A 21,794-nucleotide genomic window follows, 5' to 3' on the forward strand; every position below is an offset into this window, starting at 1 on the left:
CCCATGCCTGTAATCCTGGCACTTTGGAAGGTTGAGGCGGGCGGATCACCTGAGGTCAGGGGTTTGAGACCAGCCTGGCCAATATGGTGAGACCCTGTCTCTACTAAAAATACAAAAATTAGCTGGGCATAGTGGCGCATGCCTGTAATCCCAGCTATTTGGGAGGCTGAGGCAGGAGAATCACTTGAACCCTGGAGATAGAGGTTGCAGTAAGCCCAGATTGCGCCCCTGCATTCCAGCCTGGGCAACAGAGTGAGACTCCGTCTTAAAAAAAATAGAACTGATCCCTGGCTTGAATACACCAGTAGCCTACATATTTCAGGACCTCCTTCTCTTCTTAATGCTATTTTCCTTAGAAATGTGAACAGATGCATTACTGACTGGTTCTCCAGCTATTGCCTGGGAGTTCTTAAAAGTCATTGAAACGATTTCAGGGGTCCTAGAATTTGTAAAAATATAAGGAAATGCACTCTTCTAGCTAAGTTTTTTGTTTGAAAAGTAATCATTTTTATAGAAAGTGTTATTTTGTATTAAAACAGAATGAGGTTTTATTGTTAGCAATTAATAAATATTTTAGCAATTTTTCAGTTTTAATTTCTTAACACAGTGAATTTATTAGTAGTTTGGCATCCTTGGTCATTTTCAGAGTGAGTGTACAGGGGTCCTGAGAACTGCTGGTTAACTTGTTGGTCTTGTTTTTCAAGTGGAGGTAAGCTGTCGATTTTAGCGGAGTGAATTTAAAAATCTGAAAATTCTTGGCCAGGCATGGTGGCTCATGCCTATAATCCCAGCACTTTGGAAGGCCGAGGCAGGTGCATCATCTGAGGTCAGGAGTTCGAGACCAGCCTGCCCAATATGGTGAAACCCCGTCTTTACTAAAAATACAAAAAATTAGCCAGACGTGGTGGCATGAACCTGTAGTCGCAGTTACTTGGGAGGCTGAGACAGGAGAATCACTTGAACCTGGGAGGCAGTGGTTGCAGTTAGCCGAGATTGTGCCACTGCACTCCAGCCTGGGCAACAGACTAAGACTGCATCTCAAAAAACAAACAAACAAACAAAAGATCTGAACGTTCTTACCTTGAGAATTTTGAATTAATTTTAAATATCTTTAGTTCACCAGTGAGTGGTTTTTGAATTTCACTTTCTAGATCTTTGAAAGTACATTTTGCCCTTGTGAAAGGGTTGCCGAATTGAGGATATGTATAGGTCTGTGGATTTACAGAACCCGACAGATACCACTCCTTTAGTTATTTTTGTTCATTTAAAGTGTTTTAAAGATATATATGATGTTTTTAGAGAATCAGCGTAATTAACCCTCCTTTTCAGATACTTGTCAGTGACAAGTTACCCCCAAATTGCAGAAGCAACCTAACTAAAATGTAATAATAGTGCAGCTACCAATATTCTTCATCAGTTTTACTGTACTGATATTGTGCAGAAAAATCCATGTTTCCTGTAGCGTTAGAGTCTGATAGGCTTCTGGAAGCTTTGATGTAAACCAATTATGCTCTTCCAGCAGTGGATTTCCATTTAATGTGAGCACTTACATTTTCCCCATGGTTCTTTTCCAGTTAAGTGCCTGGAAAACTGTAAAACTGGGGAATCCATTAGCTATGTTGATAATGGAACTGGGGGGAAAATGTACTACTATCAAGGCACCAACTTAACTTGTGCTTGGAGGTCCCCCGCCCCTTTGGCCACCCTTAACAAAGTGGTACTGCTCTAGGTCCTGTTAAATTTGAGACTGGCAGTTCTTAAAATTGACTTTAAGATGGTACCTAAGGTGCTGCCATTGTGCATACTGCTCCTGAGGGGAAAAGGATAGGATTACCAAAGAGTGGGGTGCTAAGAGTTAGGTTCTGCTGGCTTATCAACCAAATTTGTATTGAATTAAATACAAGTACAGCTTCAGAGTTACAAGGGGATATGATTTCTACTTGATTTTGCAACTCAAATTATATAAGAATTTAAAAGTTACACTTTCTTAGAAACGTTATAAAGTAGAATTTGTAGTAAGTTGGAGTTTTTAAAATTGCATAGGGAAATACTTCATGATGGGATAGTTCACCCTGTCGAGTACATCTCTGACTCTGTATACCCAGCTCAGGGGTATGTGTCATATCAGTATTATACATGACTGTTCCTTGGTTTAGAGAGCTTGTGTTGTTACAAGTTTTGAGTCACAAATCTTTTTGTCATTTGCCTAATTGAATTTGTTTTTAAATCATTGGAATGAGATAAAGTGTTTTATGTTACATATGCTTGATATGCAGGCAGAATAGAATTAATTTAAATGTGAAATTATTTGATAGATTCCGCAGTGGTGTGTGGAGTACATGCGATCATTACCAGGACCCAAGAGAGGAGTTGCCTGTACCCAACCCAGGAGAGTGGCTGCAATGAGTGTGGCTCAGAGAGTTGCTGATGAAATGGATGTAATGTTGGGCCAGGAAGTTGGTTACTCCATTCGATTTGAAGACTGCAGTAGTGCGAAAACCATTCTTAAGTAAGTACTATATCTTTAAAGATGCTTTTCTTTCTCTGCTTGCCATTTTCTGCCATTAGATAGAAGACTTTGCTAGTGCAGGCTTATGTCATCCAAATTTAGAATTGTCCAAAGTAGGCCTTCTTAGACTTACCACATGACCTTATTTTAATTATAGATTATTGGTAATATATAGCTATTTGGTAGAAATTGAAGTTCAAAGGTCAGATTTTAGTTACTTGGTTCTGCATTTTAGGTGAAATGTTACTGATACTGTAAAATGTGTGGTTTTAGTAGACACAATGGCGTATGACTTAATTGTGAAAGAAAAGGAAAGTGGCATGTCTTAGTAAAAGATAACTACTTTTAGAAGAATGTGTAGGATGGGATATGATTTATTTAGAGGAGAGGGGACTGTTAATGTTAATTATGCACTTATTACCGTGTATCTGTTATAAGCTAAAAAGAGGAGTCTTGTTCCGTAACACACTCTTAGAGCTGCCTCTAGGACCTCATTCCTCTGTTGCTGTGGTGCAGGTGATTGACTACCATATTGAGCTTTCTAATGTTTTAACTCTACCAACTTTTTATTGTCTTACACTTGCATTCTGCATAGGTTGAGATATATGCTACCTGATAATGATTCTTTCTCAAGTCTTACTTCCCTCTGGTTGCTTCTGCTTATTCTGTATTTATGTGACATTTAAGTCCTTTTAAACGTGACTTGTTTGAGTGGGGCATGTGCCCCATGCCTCAGTGGCATATGCCTGTTTATTCCTAGCCACTTGGTAGGCTGAAGCAGGAGGATTGCTTGAGGCCAAGAGTTCAAGGCTACAGTGCACTCTGATCATGCCGTGATAGCTACTGCATTTGAACCTGAGCAACATAGCAAGACCACATTTCTTTAAAAAAATAAAAATAAAAAATCATATCTATGTAATCTTCTCCCTGAGGTTTTTAAAAAACCATTTTGGAGCATTGTGTAGGCAGTGATATGAGTCTTTGTTGTCAGAGAGATACATAGTGTTAATGGAATAAATGAAACAAGAGTCTCCCTTTTTTTTTTTTTTTTGAGATGGAGTCTCAGTCTGTTGCCCAGGCTGGAGTGCAGTGGCGCCAGCAATTCTCCTGCCTCAGCCTCTTGGGTAGCTGGGACGTAGGCATGTGCCACCACGCCTGGCTAACTTTTTGTATTTTTATTAGAGATGGGGTTTCACTATGTTGGCCAGGCTGGTCTCGAACTCTTGACCTCGTGATCCGACCGCCTCAGCCTCCCACAGTGCTGGTATTCCAGGCGTGAGCTACCACACCCGGCCGCAGAAATTGAATGGAATAATAAACTGCATGTGTTTATCACCGATTTTTAACTATTTCAATCTTATTTAATTCATATCCCCAAACCCTTTGCCTGTCCCATGTTATTTTGAAGCAATCCTAGATACCAAATAATTATATATATAAATATTTCAGTGTGTATCTCTGAGATAGTTTCTTAAAACAGAGCTGTCATAACTTAAAACAATTTATTTGATCAGAATATCCAGTCTTCATTCAATAGTTGTGTCAGTTTTTTCTAATTCTTTGGTTTATCTAATTTTATTAGAACTTTTTATTCAGTGTGATATTTAATAGCAGTTGAACTTTAAAATACTTAAATAAGCTTATCCTTATGACTTTATGGGGCATATTTTTTACTTAAACCTTAATCTTCACTGAATAAATTCTTGTAGTTTGGTGATACCATGTTATTGATCACTGGTAATTATAGTATAATTAACAATAATTACATAAGCAAAATCATAGCTTATTATGTTATATTACTTTAAAACGCAGATAATGTCAAGGACTTAAGGATAATAAGGGGGAGATTTTACTCATCTTTAGGAGGAATATCATTATTCTGACTTGATTCACATTGCATTGAATTCTTCTTGGTAAGCCACAGTTGAGAACAGAATTTGGAAATTGAAATGCAAGAAAGTTATGCAATATTGGTGCTGTGTGTATGTGTAGTAGGAAGTGGATGGAGGATAGGCTTTCAAAAGATGAGTACTTCTGAAAGATTTTGGTTCACTTCATAGGGAATGACAAGTAACAGATTTTATAGTTCGAACAAAGTATTTTTGGCATAGTAATTTTTTTTTATGGAGCAGTTTCTAGAGGTTATAACTACTTTTAAAAGCTTTCTTAAGACAGGGTAAGCTTATTGGGGTTTCTTTTAGGAGCTCACCTGGTGTTGCCTTTAAGTAATGTAAGTAAAGGAGTGTATTATTACAGTAAGCTTAAAATTTAAAAATTTCAAATGTAACTCTTTGCTGTTTAATAGGAAGAACTTAACTAATGGGAATGTTTCATTAAATGTAGTTCTTTTCATGTATAGATATAAAATGCTTATATATCCATTGTGTAGCCAGGGCGAACTTTTTCACTCTAGGATGGTAAAGAGGCTAACTTAGGCAGATTCTGCTTGAGGAGCACAGAATTTAACCATAGTTTGAGAGCATTTTAGCTAAATAATACATCTTTAAATTGTCCCCATATAGATTAAGGGTCCATAAGATAGTTTCTTTAGTGTTTGGGATACCTGTTCATCAATTTTAGGGTGTAGATCTGATACTGTGCTCTTTTCAGAAGATTGGATCTAGTATAACTTAGTGCATACTCTGTTAGTCTAGCCTTAAGTGGCTACCCCGCCTCAGTGGACAAGTAAGTTTACAAAACTGCCACTCCTAAATGGTTTTTATATTTCCATTTTTATGTGTTTGCTTGTCCCCATCCTTTTCTTCTGAAACATTCTTTTTGCAGAATACTTTCCTGTTGTCTTGGAGTGGAAATTATGAAGAAAAAACCCAATGAAATACCTAAATAGCTGACCTATCAGGGAACAATATATTGCCGTATCTGTGACTAGTCAGTGTAAAAGAACCTGATTCATTTTGACATAAGGAAGGAGAGGTTGTTGGCTTCTGGTGTAGCCCTTTTGCAGTGGATTTTAAGAAGCATTTTTCTGTAGTTGTAACTTTTTTTTTTTTTTTTTTGAGAGGGCGTCTTGCTCTGTCGCCCAGACTGGAGTGCAGTGGCATGATCTCAGCTCACTGCAACCTCCGCCTCCCAGGTTCAAGCAATTCTCCTGCCTCAGCCTCCCAAGTAGCTGAGATTACAGGCACCCACCACCACGCCCAACTAATATTTGTATTTTTAGTAGAGATGGGATTTCACCATATTGGCCAGGCTGGTCTCAAACTCGTGACCTTGTGATTGCCCGCCTCGGCCTCCCCAGGTGCAGGGATTACAGGCACCCAACCACATGCAGCCTGGTTGTAACATATTTTAATTCAGGAAATCACCTTCTGTTTTTTGAAGGAGCTGGTAATTTTTTAGAGAAGAAAACAATTTAATAATCTTGTATGTGTAGGAAAACATAATGGTTGAAGTTAATTTGGTAGGTAATTTTACTGTTATTTTAGGTGATACGCTTCCTTTTATTTTTTCCTACGCTATAAAATTAGAGATTTTTATGTTGAAGGAATCTAATAATTTATACATGTAATGATTCGTCAGTCAGCTAATAATTAAGTACCTTCTATGTGTTGGGCAGTTCTAGGTATAATAATGAAAAGTGAATCTAGTCCCTGTCCTTGTTAAAGCAAATAAAAATGTAATAAAAAGTTTGACAATGTAATTAACCTTCTGAAGCAGAATATGGGTGTTTATATGAAAGAATGATTTGAGAATAAGTTTAGGTGGGAAGACATTGGATTTATTTCTTTATTTTTGAGACAGAGTCTCATCTCATCTGTCACCCAGGCTAGAGTGCAGTGGTGCCATCTCGGCTCACTGCAACCTCCGCCTGCCGGATTCAAGCAATTCTCGTGCCTCACCCTTCCGAGTAGCTGGAATTACAGGCGCGTGCCACCATGCCTGGCTACTTTTTTTATTTTTAATAGAGATGGGGTTTCACCATGTTGGTCAGGCTGGTCTCAAACTCCTGACCTCAAGTGATCCACCCACCTCAGTCTCCCAAAGTGCTGGGATTACAGGCGTGAGCCACTGCTCCCAGCCAAGAAGTTGGAATTTAAGTCAAGGGTTGAATTTAAAGTAATGGTTAGGCAGAACAGGGGTTATGGGATAGGGAATTACAGGGCATTGCCATAGCAGATTCTTTGGTGCCTCTGGAAACAGCTGACTGAAGCACTAACTGTATAAAGACTACTTATGCAGATTCCAGAGTGGGTTTCCAACAAGACAGCTTCGTTTAAAAATACGAAGCTTGAGGCCAGGAGCAGTGACTCACACCTGTAGTCCCATCACTTTGGGAGTCTGAGGCAGGAGGATCACTTGAGTCCAGGATGGGTAACATAGTGAGACCCTGGCTCTACAAAAAGATTTACATATAAATAAATTAGTCGGGTGTGGTGGTATGTACCTGTAGTCCCAGCTACTTGGATAAGGTTGAGTGGATCACTTGGACCCAAGAGTTTGAGACTGAGGTGAGCTAGGATTGTGTCACTGCACTCTAGCCTGAGTGACAGAGCAAGACTCCATCTCTCTCTAAGAAAAAAAAAAAAAAAGGTGGCTTGTGAAGAGAACCAAAAGGAAATAGATCCTAGAGCATAGCCTCTAGGGTCAGTGTCTGAGTTGTCCTAGCTCTGCCCACTTATTAGCTGTGACATTAACTATATGTTAAGTAGCCCTCATGTGCTTACTTCTTTTTCAGAAGATGGAACTGGTACCAACTACCTGATACAGTTGTTCTGAGATCAGATATAGTAGTCCGCGTACAACTCTTCGTCATTTATGACACTCTGTTTAGGGGTGCGTCAGTCAGCATTGCTGATTCTTGCTGCTGTTGGTGATGATGGTAGATTTCCAGTTGGAGAAATTATTGGATCTTTTTAACCAGTTGACCCAGTTAGAGAGGGACTTAGAAAACCAATTTAATAAAGTTCCTTTTAGCACAATAATTGAATTACAATTGGGGATGTAAACTTAAACCTTGACATGTTACTGGAATGAATCAATTCAAGTATGCTCTTAGGGCTGGAGGTAAAGGTGAAACAGATGTGGCACTTTAAGGACCGTTAATTATACAAACAATTATAAACTAATTTATTGAACATCTGTTATGTGGCAGTCTTGGTTCTAATTCATGTGTAGCACGTAAGTTAGGTAAGGGTAATTTTATTGGACTCTTAAAAAGAGGTGGGAATAAAGGATAAATGTGGTTATTTAACAGTTAGGCAGTTTCTACAAGAGGACTAAAAAGTTACTGTGGTCACCCTAGAAGTAGAATTCTCTTGGCTTTTGCTGATTCCTAGAAAGCTAACTTGGTTTACAGAGGCTCTACATATTTTGTTAAATTTGACCTTTGTACTTAGGATTAGATAGAGAAGGTTCTCTTTGTTTATACAGTGCCAATATCTTACAAAATACTAAGTGGAACCTACACATTCATTCTAGCTTTCTGTGAGTTCTGTTGAGGATGAAAGAATATTCCCTTTTGTGAAAATTTGAGGAATAGGCAGTGTATCTTTATTTAGTTGTCTTTATTTTCCATTGTTAACTTAGGCATTTTTTCTTGATTAGGTATCTAGCTCTGAAACACATACTAAATGTATTTTAGCTGTTTACACTAACAAAGCTGTATGTTTTGATTGTGGTCTCAAACATTTCAGCTCTTTTTTAAGAATCCAGGGTTTGATGTTTCCTTTTTGCCCTGTTTGATGTATTGAACATTGAAACACTGTAGATTCTAAGTTATTCAAAATATATTCCCTTTCCTTGTGAACATTTACATCTAGTAGTTTGTCATTGTAACCAGTATTTTGCTATATGTAGTGCTGTTGGGATTACAGTAAGTTAGTGTTGCTCATATTGTGTAATATGGTTGCTAAGAACATAACAGATTGAACTAGAGCCTATCTTTGTTTATTCCTTCACCAATAAAAGAAACATTATGTAAGGACTCTGTTAATATCACTGGCTCTTCACTGACTTGGTTGGGAAGGGTAAGCTAAGCTGTCAAACCAATAAGAAGGTAATTTGAATGTATAGAGATTTCACAGAGGAGGAGGTGTTTCATCTGAGTTGAGAAGGATGGAGAGACTTTGATAGGCAGATGGACTAGCCAGTAGCAAATAGTATCAATCATTTCCTGATACTCTAGGTAGATGAGCTGGTTTCCAGTAAGGTTGAAGTTCCCACACTGTCTTAATTGACAGCACGCTTAATGTCTCAATAATTTTGTCATAGTATCCCAGGCCTGAAGAACTATTTCAGAGTTCCATTTACAAAGTAGTTGGGTCCTAATAACCTAACTATTTATATTTCTTTTAAAAAATAATATACATACATTGAAAGAAAAGTTATTTCATTCTTAAATAACCACTATTATTTACTAAGTGTGTTAATGCTATTTGATCACTCACAGTTTCTCAAACCTTGATACCAGATTGAACACTACCTCTTTTATTTCCTGTTCTATACTGATGTTTGCCTCATACTTTTTAAAACAGCAACTCTCAAAAGTCCAGCTTCACAAATATGACATCAAAAGGATTTATGGTCTACTTTTGAAACTCTGAACTACCAAAAACTTGTAGTTCCTGGGATGTCCTACATGTTGAACATGGAAAATAGTAAAAAATTATGTTCTAAATCATTAAAATAAGAACATGTATATTCTAGGTGATCATTTAATGCATTTAACAGATGGAATCAACAACTTACTCTACCATTTGAGTGACCTGTTTTTACCCAAAAAAGTAGTTTAATCTTCTTTTGGCTGCATAGACATTAAGGTTGTAAACAAGTCCAGGTGCTCATGCAAAGTACAGGCTCATGCCTGTAATCCCAATACTCTGGGAGGCTGAGACAGGAGGATTACATGAGTCCAAGAGTTCTGGGATGTAGCGTGCTAGTTTGGCATCCATATGGTAGCTCCTTTGAGCGTGGGGGACTAACAGGTTGCCCCAGGAAGTGTGAACCAGCCCAGGTTGGAAAATGAGCAGGTCACAGCTGATCAGTAGTGGGGTTGTATCTGTGAGTAGCCACTGCTTTCCAGCCTGGGCAACATAGCAAGGCCTTGTCTCTTTAAAATATATACCTATATATATATATATATATATATATATTTATATATAAAGAAATTACTACACATAAACCTATTTAGGCATATTAATGCTGATAAGCTTTTTTTTAAATAGAGGCACTCATTTGGGTTGACTAGATTTCAGTGGGTTAATCTAAAAAATCAGTTGTAAATAGAAAAATTATACCTGGACATTTAAACAGAAGACCTATAGATTCATTTATTGTTAACATTAACCAACACCATTTTGTTGAGTATGGGTCATTTGGAATTCCATTTAATTCTAAAGCTGGAATTTAAAGTCAAACATTTAGAAAATACACAAGTTTTTCTGGAATTTAAGATAATTCAGTCTTTTGGAAGGCTTGATTTTTAGGCTTTTAAGTCTTTCAGAGTTGTCTCACAGATTTGATAGTTTTGTGTGTGTGAGGTTCATCTTGTTCTAAACTTCTGAAACATACGACTTTGCGTTCATCTATATGACTCTCTTTTCTTTGCTTGGGGTTTATCATTTCATGTCAGCTGTAATTCCCTTGACTCAACTGATGGAGACAGGATTATGTATATATTCATTATGTTTCATAAAGTATATGGTTATCCCAAGGATTTATGAATTACGTGGAGGCTAGTTTATACAAGTGTGGTATATAACTCTGTTTATTGAATATTTCCCAAGTGCCAGGCAGTTAGTGTCCTGAGGACTTTATATATGTACATTGTTTTGTTTATTTTAAACAAGTTTTACCCTGTTCACTTTTTTTTTTTTTTTTTTTTTTTTTTGAGGCGGAGTCTTGCTCTGTCGCCCGGACTGGAGTGCAGTGGCCGGATCTCAGCTCACTGCAAGCTCCGCCTCCCGGGTTTACGCCATTCTCCTGCCTCAGCCTCCCGAGTAGCTGAGACTACAGGCGCCCGCCACCTCGCCCAGCTAGTTTTTGTATTTTTAGTAGAGACGGGGTTTCACCGTGTTAGCCAGGATGGTCTCGATCTCCTGACCTCGTGATCCGCCAGTCTCGGCCTCCCAAAGTGCTGGGATTACAGGCTTGAGCCACCGCGCCCGGCCCACATTTTTACAAAGGGAACATTACAGAAGAAATTGTCCAAGATCAGACAATAATAGGAAAACAGGGACTTAAACCCAGTTTTGTCTTGCAGCAAGTATGTATTCTTAACCTCTGTGTGTTTTATTTCCTTCATCATCGTTCCTCATCGCTCCATGTAATTCTCTGAGTGTATTGTAAAGCTTTCCTAGGTAATATGGAAAACAGTAAATCTAATTACTTGGATAGATGCCTTTTTCAAGTTGCTTTATGTATGCTTTTTTAACTTTTATGTTCAGGGGTATGTGTGCAGATTTGCTGTATAGGTAAATTGCATGTTGTAGGAGTTTGGTGTACAGATTTTTTTTTTTTTCTTGGAGACAGTGTCTCACTCTGTCCCAGGCTGGAGTGCATTGACACAATCTCAGCTCGCTGCAACCTGTGCCTCCTGGGTTCAAGCGATTCGATTCTCTTGCCTCAGCCTCCCGAGTAGCTGGGGTTACAGGTGCACACCACCACACCTTGCTAATTTTTGTATTTTTTGGTAGAGATGGGATTTCCCCATGTTGGCAGACTGGTCTTGAACTTTGACCTCAAGTGATTCACCTGCTTCGGCCTCCCAAAGTGCTGAGATTACAGGCTGGTGTACAGATTACTTTGTCACTCAGGTAATAAGCAGTTACCTGACAGGTGGTTTTTCCGATCCTCTTTCTCTTCCCACCCTCCACCCTCTGGTAGGCCCTGGTGTTTGTTGTTCCCTTTGTGTCCGTATTTACTCAAAGTTGAGCTCCCACTTAGAACTGAGAACATGAGGTATTTGGTTTTCTGTTCTTTTGTTAGTTTGCTTAGGATAATGGCCTTCAGCTTCATATATGTTACCACAAGAACATACTCTCATGTTTTTATGGCTGCATAGTATTCCATTGTGTATATGTGCTACTTTTAAAAACGAATTCTACTTTTGATGAACATTTAAGTTGATTCTTTGTCTTTGCTATTGTGAATAGTACTGCAGTGAATATACACATGCCTGTGTCATTATGGTAGAAGGGTTTATATTCTGTATACCCAGTAACAGAATTGCTAGGTCAACTGGTAATTCTATTTTAAATCTTTGAGAAGTTGCCAAACTGCTTTTCACAATGGCTGAACTAATACAGTCCCACCAGCAGTGGATAAGCATTCCCTTTTCTCTACAACCTTGTTATTTTTTGACTTTTTAGTAGCCATGCTGACTGGTATAAGATGGTATCTCATTGTGGTTTTAAGTTGCTTTATTTTATTTTTTTTGAGATGGAATCTCGCTCTGTCGCCCAGGCTGGAGTGCAGTGGCCAGATCTCAGCTCACTGCAAGCTCTGCCTCCTGGGTTCACACCATTCTCCTGCCTCAGCCTCCCGAGTAGCTGGGACTACAGGCGCCCGCCACCTCACCCGGCTAGTTTTTTGTATTTTTAGTAGAGACGGGGTTTCACCGGGTTAGTCAGGATGGTCTCGATCTCCTGACCTCGTGATCCTCCCGTCTCGGCCTCCCAAAGTGCTGGGATTACAGGCTTGAGCCACCACGCCTGGCCAAGTTGCTTTATTTTTAATGGCTGCATAGCATTTATGATTGTACCTTATTTAACAAGTTCTATTGATGGAAACTCTTATTTGCAGTTTTTGCTATTAGAAACATTTGCTGTCCTCAGTATCCTCTTACAAACTTGCACACACATTTTTTTCACACACACACTTCTGTGAAATAAATTCCTTACAAGGGAAATTGTTTGGGTCATAGAGTATATTTGAATTTTATCAGCTTTTGGCAGATTGCCCTCCATAGAGATTTTTATGTACTCCTACCAGTAAGGAATGAGCAAATGAGCATCTGTTTCTTTACCCTTGCCAACTCAGCATTATAAAACTTTTTATCTTTGTCAATCTTGTAAGTGAAAAATGGGATCTCTTTATGGTTTTAATTTGCATTTATTTTCTGTGAAATTGAACATCTTTGTATATTAGCCATTTGTATTTCTTTTTGGAATCGGAGACTGGTGCTTTTTTCATCTTCTCAGGATTTCTATGTAGTTGACAGCTGTTTTTAAGGTGCTATTTTAAAATGCATCTCAGTTTCAGAGAATTTAAATTTGACCAAATGTGCAGTATTATCAAATTGATAGAATTAGGTGTCTCCTCGTGCTTTGCCCATCTTTCTGTAGTGGGTTGGCCTTTTTCTTATTGATTTGTAGGAGCTTATAACGGAGTTAGCACTTGGGATATAAGTTGTAATTTTTGCCCAGTTTGTCATCTGTTTCTTTGCTTTATAACACTTCATAAAACACAGAGACTTGAATTTTGTACACGTATTGAATTAACCATCTTTATTATGTCCAGGTTTTGCATCATACCCTGCCCAGTATTGTTTTAAATAATTTAATCCATGTATTTTACTATTTTGTTTTTGTTTTAAACATTCAACCAAGCTGGAATTTTGCTGGGAGGGATCATAAGGTTTGAGGTAGGGATTTCTGGTTTTCATTTTAGAAAAATGATTTTTTGCCTTTCTGAGGCTTAGTTTATAATTTTTTGCAATGTTTCATAAAATATATATATACACACACACACATATATATACACATACATGTGTAAATACAAAAATATAAATAAGTAATATATTTGCAGGATGTAGTGTTTTACCATGGTTTGTTCAAATCAGAATTAGTGATGTGTTAGGTGTTGTCATCTTGCCGAGATCATAGTTGGCAGTTGGCTTGTAGTTATACTACACCATCTGCATGTATCTGTTGCAAAAAAGTACGTAAGCTGGGTTGATACTATACAGTACATTGGGTTTTTGGTATATTTTATTAGGCAGTCACAATTGAAAAGCTGAACTGTTACATACTCCAAGGATGTTTTGCTACTTTAGGCATCTACTTTAGGTAATCTGCTTCTTGTTCGATTTAGACTAGTGTTTCTTAAACTTTAGCAATCATCAGAGTCACTTGAAAACTTGTTAGAACACAGATTGCTATGCCCCACCTTCAAAATTGCTGATTGAGTAGATCTGAGGTGAGACTCAAGTTTTGTAGTTCTTATTAGTTCCCAGGTGATGCTAGTAACTTTTTAAGGGAGTCTCTGCCCTAAAACAGTCGGAAAACACTGTAGATGGTAAGGCACCCAGTAAAGTGTAGAGTTTGACTATCCTGTGGCATTTTTATTAATTCGTTATTGAAACTTCAAACTTAAAATTTTACTCTTGTGACTCACTCCTTAGCCTGGATAAAGATTTCATTACTACTAAGAAAGGTAGTAGAACTTGACTCTTACATAAAGGAAAATGGACTATAGTTTTTTTTTTTTTTTGAGACGGAGTCTCGTTCTGTCACCCAGGCTGGAGTGCAGTGGCCGGATCTCAGCTCACTGCAAGCTCCGCCTCCCGGGTTTACGCCATTCTCCTGCCTCAGCCTCCTGAGTAGCTGGAACTACAGGCCCTGGTCACTTTGCCCGGCTAGTGTTTTGTATTTTTTAGTAGAGACGGGGCTTCACCGTGTTAGCCAGGATGGTCTCGATCTCCTGACCTCGTCATCTGCCCGTCTCGGCCTCCCAAAGTGCTTGGGATTACAGGCTTGAGCTACTGCGCACGGCCAAGGACTATAGTTTTTATCTCCAGTACCTGGTTCTGCCTTTCCTGAGTTCTGTGTCAAGCTAGTTTTTTGTTGTTAAGCAGAGGGTTTCATGCATTTAACAATACAGCAAATCATCAGGTACTGTTTCTATTTTTTTTTTTAAGTGGCTTAAAATTAACATTCATTCTCTCACAATTCTGAAGGGCAGAAGTTCAAAAACAGCATGTTGGCAGGCTAGTTCCAAGTGGAGGCTCTAAGGGGCAACAGTCTTTCATGATTCTCTCCTAGCTTTTGGTGGTGGCTAACAGTCTTTGGCATTCCTTGGCTTGTAGCTTTATAACCACAGTCTCTGTCTTCATCTTCACATGGCTTTCCCTTTGTATTCAAATCTCCCTCTCTACATTTTATAAGGATACTGATCATTGGATTTAGGGCCCACTCTAAATTCGGGGTGATCTTTTCTGAAATTCATAACTTAATTACTTCTGCAAAGACCGTATTTCTGAATAATGTCACATTGGTAAGTAACAGAGGTTAGGACCTGGGCATATCTTTCAAATACCTTTTTTTGCTATTACATTTGTATATACAGTGTATTCCTTTATCTGGGACTTTGTGGAGAGTGTGTTAATGTAGTAGAGACTTAGGACTGAGAATCAGTACAGTGATACCAAGTCTTAGTAACTGGTTTTGGGAATCTGTAAAAGTTAACTATGATTTTTTCGTTTTCTTCACTGGGAAAGAAGTAAGTTTGACTGTATTCTTGAGACTTTCCAAATTTTAAAATTTCATTTTTCTTGAAGTTCTTCATTGCACAAACAGCAATATCCCATATTAACTGGTGATGCAAGAAGTAATTAAGTGCAGCACCTCATGGAATGGCATCACTGGGTGATGGTCAGTGGTGAGGAACCATTAAGAATTGTCTGTGGATGACAGAAGTTTTGGCCATTTAACTTAGTACTTGCAATATGCATAGTTAATAAAGCACAATAAAATATTTCCATTAATCTAACTTATAGTATTTTTAGTCTGCCATCTGTAACATTTCTTCCCTTAGAAAAATAAAAAGGAATGTCTGTTGGTTAGCTCTGCTCCATATCGTTGTGATTGGTTAGAGCTTGAGGAATGTGAGGAGAAAAAGGATCAAAATAAAGAAGGTGACTTTTAAAACCACTTTTAAGAAGTTTTCAACTTAAAGTCATATTTTGTCATTTCTGTGACTTTGTTCTCAAGTTTTTATTGTCTGAAGTTACAATGTATCTTACAATCTACTGAGGTCTTATAGTTGGTGGCAGTTTGGTAATTATTGCCTGTGAATGCTTGAACTTGATCTAGCTGTATGTATTTTCACCTCAAAGAATGTGAATTGTTGGGTCTGTATATACTGAGAGGATTTGCTAATTTAAATGCCTTCAAAAATATTAAATATTACACTATAATTCCATGTTGAAATGAGTACTGAGTATCAAGAGACTGGGAAATGGAGCAATAGGGTGTGAATATGCTAGTATTTGAGCAAATGTTGGAAGAGTAACCAATCCATTTTGTTTTGCCCTGCAAATCAACAGACAGCTCTATTGAAGCTAAGAGAGTTAACTCAAAATAGAGGAAGCTGTAATGTTCTGCTACTAAGATCATGTACAAGAGTATTGCCTATCTCATGTCTGTGATATATCGAAAGACAGGAAAAATTACCAAATGTCCTCAGATCAAAGAAATTTCAAAGCAGCTACTGGCTATAGTGTTGCTGATTCATACACTATGCTTTACTGTCTTTAAGGCACTGAGTCATAGTTTAATTGGCAGTTTTTTCTTTCCTGGTCTTACATAAAATAACCTTATAGTTAATGCTGTTTGTCCCTCCCAGGAATGTGGTACGTTATTTTTAAAAATATGACCAAGGACAAGAAGCATAAAGCATATAAATGAGTTAAGATGGATTTGTTTGCCAAAAGCTTATTAAATTTAGAATAAAGTTTAGGTGAAATAAAGAGAATTCACTTCTTTTTGTGGTATACTATCAGTTTGCTGAACTTAATGCTCCAACAGATGGCATTAGCTAAAAATATCCAGTTGGTCCATGAAAGATTCGGTTAGACTAATCATAAAAAGAGCCAAAATGGTGAAATCATAAATGATGGCTTCAGATTTTTAATACCATTTTAAAATCTGTAAATAAAATAATGAGTTTTTAATCTAACTGAATGAGCTGTGACTTAAGCATCTAAAGGCATACTGTGTTTTTGTCCAGGTGCCAAAAGGAAAATAGATTTTTTTCATAGTAACAGCAGTAACCAGAGTGGAATGGACAGGAGATAGCTGACCCCTACAAAGTTATACAACCTTGACCCTTGATCTCATTGCCTTCATTCTTACGTGGCACCTCTCTTGTGATAACTGGAGTCCATCCCTAACTAAGCCTGGTTTCCCTGTTTGGTTCATTGATCAATCTGACATCATTTGTTTTTTATCTTCCATTTAGGTATCAGCATTTCTTTAGTGTAGATGCTGCCCCTCAGTCTCACTTCTTTTATTAATAAATTCCTTTTGTGCGTTAAGATTATTTCTTTGGGGTGGGAGGAGGATGGCAGACTCACGCGCTGTCAGCCCTTTTGAACCGAGAGCCTGTTGTTAGCTTATTAAGTGAGGAATTGTTAAGGCTTAACAAAAAATGTTTATTTGCATGTGGTAACATTTTAGTAGTGTGACATGAAGCAACTTAAAATGGTTTATTAGTTTGTTTTGTATGTTGAATATTTGTATATTTTTAAAAGGTTTAAGAAATTGAAAATGATGAATTTTGCCTTGGCATTTGTGTGAAACCGTGTGATCGTTATGTTCCATAATCGGTCATATCAAGTCTTCCCAGTACATTTCAGTATTATATTTTTCAAGAATTGATAATGCGTATCGTGTTTGGTTGTATACTCTTAAAAAAGATTTTCTTGAAACTTAATTTTGCAATTGATCATGAAACAGTAGCACATTTGTTTGGGGCAGAAGTTTATTTTTTACCTAATGTCTTTGCATTTCATTTTTGTCACGAAGTTTGGTTTTAAAATGACCTAAAGGAACCTTTAACCAACATGTTCTTTGGAATATAGGTATATGACTGATGGGATGTTACTTCGTGAAGCTATGAATGATCCCCTCCTGGAGCGTTATGGTGTAATAATTCTTGATGAGGCTCATGAGAGGACACTGGCTACAGATATTCTAATGGGTGTTCTGAAGGAAGTTGTAAGACAGAGATCAGATTTAAAGGTGAAGTAATTTCTTCTCTCCATTTAATTATATATGTGTGTACGTGGGCATAAAAATGGGGAATACATATTGATCAATAACCAACTGTAAGAAATCACCTGTAAAAGAAGGAACTAGTAAGTACCTTCTTGTTTTGTTTCTGCTTTGCTATGTCTTCATTTTAGACTTTAAGTATATTTCTCCCCCTTTTTAGTAATGCATTTTTAAGCCAAATCTCCTCAATTTCTTACCCACCTAGTTCTTTTATAATCTCATAACATATATGTGTAACTGCGCTACTCACTCTACCCTTCATTAAGTACAGAGGCCCCCTTAAGGATCAAATCTTTGTCCCTCAGATCCATGTCCTTGTCTCATCACAAACACCCATTGTAACTTATAGTGTTGGAGAATGGAAATAACTATACATAGGACAGGCAGCTCCTTAGAAATGTAGTCGCTTACCTTAGTGAATTACTTCTTTTCTCCATACCACATGTACCTTGGCCACTGTTACTATGTTGATTAAGGGCCTAAAACTATTTTCTGACATTTTTGTCCCCCAAAGTCTATGAAGTTCACCTTTTTGCTGTGTTGTGTGTGTTTACTATTCATTAGAATGTAGACTCATCGCTTGTTGATATGTGTGTTATAGAAGGGTTCGTAGCCTGGCAACAGAGTGAGACTCTATCTCAGAAACAAACAAACAAACAAGGGTTCAGCACTGGCAAGAAAGATTCTGGGTCTTTAGAAAAAAAATTGAGGCCTGAGCATGTTTTTGTTTATAAAAATTAGATCAATGCTTTAAAAAATATATTTAAAGCATAATGTGAGTACTGTCATTATTTATTAAACTTACTGTGCTACCGAGGTTTTAGTGAGAACCTGAAAGTAGAAATTAAGAACTCTAGTGAAACATTTTATGGAGGAACCTTCTTTTTATATCTGGTCCACTGAGGTTTTTTTTTTTTTTTGGCATTTTCTTTCTGTTTTTCCCTATTTGCGAAGTTTTAATAATGGTAGCAGTAATTATCCTATGTATTAATGTTTTCTTTTACCAATCTGAATTACATATAATTTTATAAAATCTGATTTTTAAGATATTTTATGAAGAAATACTGTAGTTTATGCATTTATTGTTTTCTTTCTAAATTTTTAAAAATGTAAATGACTTTTACTATAGTTCAGCCATTATGTATTTGATTTTTCATTTACAGTTTATTTGAAGGTTTTCATGGGCTTTTTAATAGCTGATATATACGTAGAATAGTGAATATTGCTATACTTTAAGACCACATAAGAACCCTTGAAGACAGTTTCAAGTAATTTACTGTTTTCTTTCAGGTTATAGTTATGAGCGCTACTCTAGATGCAGGAAAATTCCAGATTTACTTTGATAACTGTCCTCTCTTAACTATTCCTGGGCGTACACATCCTGTTGAGATCTTTTATACTCCAGAGCCAGAGAGAGATTATCTTGAAGCAGCAATTCGAACAGTTATCCAGATTCATATGTGTGAAGAGGAGGAGGGAGATCTTCTTCTTTTCTTAACTGGTCAAGAGGTATTGTTTTAATTTTCTTCATTATTTAACTTTTGACATACTGTTTCTAATATGCAGCAACTTTAATCATAAGAACGTGGCATGTTAATCATTTTATTTCAATGTTCTTCAACCTGATTATATTAATATGTAAAATACATAACCCCCTTTATCTGTATACTATAGGAATACTTTTATATACTACTAGAGTTTGTGTTATAGTTAATTATTTTAAGAGTGTTAAATGCCTTTGGAATTTTAAGATTTTGCAATTGCAGGTTAGGAGATCCCTGGGATACAAGTGGTATTATGCTGAGGCATGAATTTGCATCATAGCTGCTTTGAAATCAGGTTATCCTCATACAGTTATTTAGCTTGTGAGTGAACTTGGGTGCCTATTCATCATCAAGACACTTCAGTTTGGTTTTGTCTTCCCATATGCTCATGAAGGTTGGGAAGGATGACTAAAAGTTCTTAGTTAGAATTTACTTCATTTAAAATTGTATTCTCAGATGTAGCATTTCTAAGCTTATTTTCAATAGGGTGTTTATAGGTGTGCTTTGGAATTCTTGAATGGCTAAATAAATTCAGAAGCTATTTGGATAATACCAAGTTTTAAAAAGGCTTTCACGAAAGGGTTTTTCTTTTTCTTTTTTGGGGTGGAGAGGGAGGACAGAGTCTCTCTCTGTCACCCAGGCTGGGGTGCAGTGGCATGATTATCGGCTCACTGCAACCTCTGCCTCCCGGGTTCAAATGATTCTCTTGCCTCAGCCTCCCAAGTAGCTGGGATCACAAGTGCCCACCATCACGCCTGGCTAATTTTTTTATTTTCAATAGAGACAGGGTTTCACTATGTTGGCCAGGCTAGTCTTGAACCCTGGACCTCAGGTGATCTGCCCTTCTTAGGCTCCCAAAGTGCTGGGATCATAGGTGCAAGCCACCACACCCGGCCCCAAAATGCTTTTCTGATGGCATATAAACAGCATTTGTGCTGTAATGGTGGTATTGAGACTGTTGGGATAATCATTTTGTCCTCCTGTGTCTGGTCTCTCTAGTTTCTCACTTCCTCCAAAGTGCATAGTATATTTTTATTTTTATTGTTTTTGACATGGAGTTTTGCTCTTGTTGTCCAGGCTGGAGTGCAGTGGCACGATCTCGGTTCACCACAACCACCGCCTCCCAGGTTTAAGTGATTCTCCTGCCTCAGCCTTATAAGTAGCTGGGATTACAGACATGCGCCACCATGCCTGGCTAATTTTGTATTTTTAGTAGAGATAGGGTTTCTCCATGTTGGTCAGGCTGGTCTCGAACTCCTGACCTCAGGTAATCCACCTGCCTCGGCCTCCCAAAGTGCTGGTATTACAGGCGTGAACCACTGTGCCCAGCCATATTTTTACTTTTTAAATCAGTATTTAAAGTTGTCATCATACTCAGATAACATAAGCTTATTGAGATTCTATCAGAAATATCAAATGGCCTCATGGTTAAGGACCTGAAAGGTTTTTCTCTGAGACAGCTTTGTGCAGTATTTTTTAACTGTGAATCCCACAGCTGGGGAAAGGAAGGGAGTAAGCCGAAGGGTTTTCAGATGCGTGCTAGAGTGTAAGTCTTTCATGAAATAAAATGCCACTCTAGTTGTCAACTGTTTATATGCATACCATTGCTTCTTTAAATTATCTTTAGGTTCCCAGTCTTGAATTTGTAGAGTTGTGGGGAGAAGGTAGCAGAAAACCTAACGTTTTGTTTACATTTCATTTGTTGTGTTTAGTAGTAGAGCTGGTCTAAAGTAAATATTACCTTCTCATTTTTGTGAACCTTTGTTATTTTTATTTGGTAAGTTAAATGGTACTGTGAAATCAGTACTCCTTTCTTCATAAATCTGAATAGCCTCCACGAAATAGAGTAATCTTATAAAATTTCAAAACCGGTTTTTAAGAACATATTCTGACCACCTAAATAAAAGTGCTTCTATAGTCACCTAAGTTAATTTGGGAGGGAGAGAGAACAGTTTAAAGTGTTGCCTAGATAGGAATTAGATAAGAGTGATTGTAATTAAATAATTTTTTATTTTTAATTTTGCTTAGTAAAATTCTTTTTCAACATGCAGTGAGTTAATTGGTAAGGTCCAGATTAATTTACTAACATACTGCTGCTTTTGGAGTTAAAAATCTTTCCTCAAATAAAGAACTCCTGAACTCTATTTATTCTTAGTATTGCTGATGACTAAGCAGATGGCTGCTGTTGGGACAGTGAAACTTCCTTTTCCTCCTCTACCTATTTGTGTTTATATTCTGATGAATGCAGATAAGTTTTGTGGCATTCTCAGCTGATAGTGTTGACTTTTTGTAAGTTTGGCAAACCTCAGGGAAAATTTTTATTGCAAGTTTTAAAACTGTTTAGGACTTTATCTAAAAACGTAAGTGTTACGGGATTTCTTCCACATTTTAGAGATGCCTTTATATCCTACATAGTCATCATTTTGTTTTAGCTCCATGCATTCCTAGCAGATTGGGTAATCTAATTTCCAGCAAAGTTGGAACTGTCATTTTAAAATACTGGAATCACAAAGCAAATGTCTAATTTAAGCACTTAATTTTTAATGTGTGAAATCTGGATATTTTGTGATTTCTGACCATTTATTTTTCATATATATACAGTAAAATTAAAATTGCAGATACTCTTAAATGTTGGAAGCCTAGTTTTGTAGTATGTTAAAATATTTTTGAAGTTGGAGAACTCTTAATTTTTTATTTGCATGCCAGCAGGGGGCATTCTAATCTAGA

At 37.3% G+C, this 21,794-nt stretch overlaps 1 protein-coding gene across 1 annotated transcript in view; it reads left to right on the forward strand.

Moving 5' to 3' along the window:
* DHX15 (DEAH-box helicase 15) overlaps window positions 1–21,794 on the forward strand; it is a 58,117-nt gene that overhangs the window by 11,401 nt on the left and 24,922 nt on the right. Inside the window, exons 3-5 of the mRNA XM_023223020.1 lie at window positions 2,316–2,509; window positions 17,331–17,490; window positions 18,814–19,032. Coding sequence (XP_023078788.1) covers window positions 2,316–2,509; window positions 17,331–17,490; window positions 18,814–19,032 — 573 coding nt within the window. The remainder of the gene's footprint in view (window positions 1–2,315; window positions 2,510–17,330; window positions 17,491–18,813; window positions 19,033–21,794) is intronic.

The sequence above is a fragment of the Piliocolobus tephrosceles genome, chromosome 3 (assembly GCF_002776525.5).
Source record: "Piliocolobus tephrosceles isolate RC106 chromosome 3, ASM277652v3, whole genome shotgun sequence".
Taxonomy (NCBI): Eukaryota; Metazoa; Chordata; class Mammalia; order Primates; family Cercopithecidae; genus Piliocolobus; species Piliocolobus tephrosceles.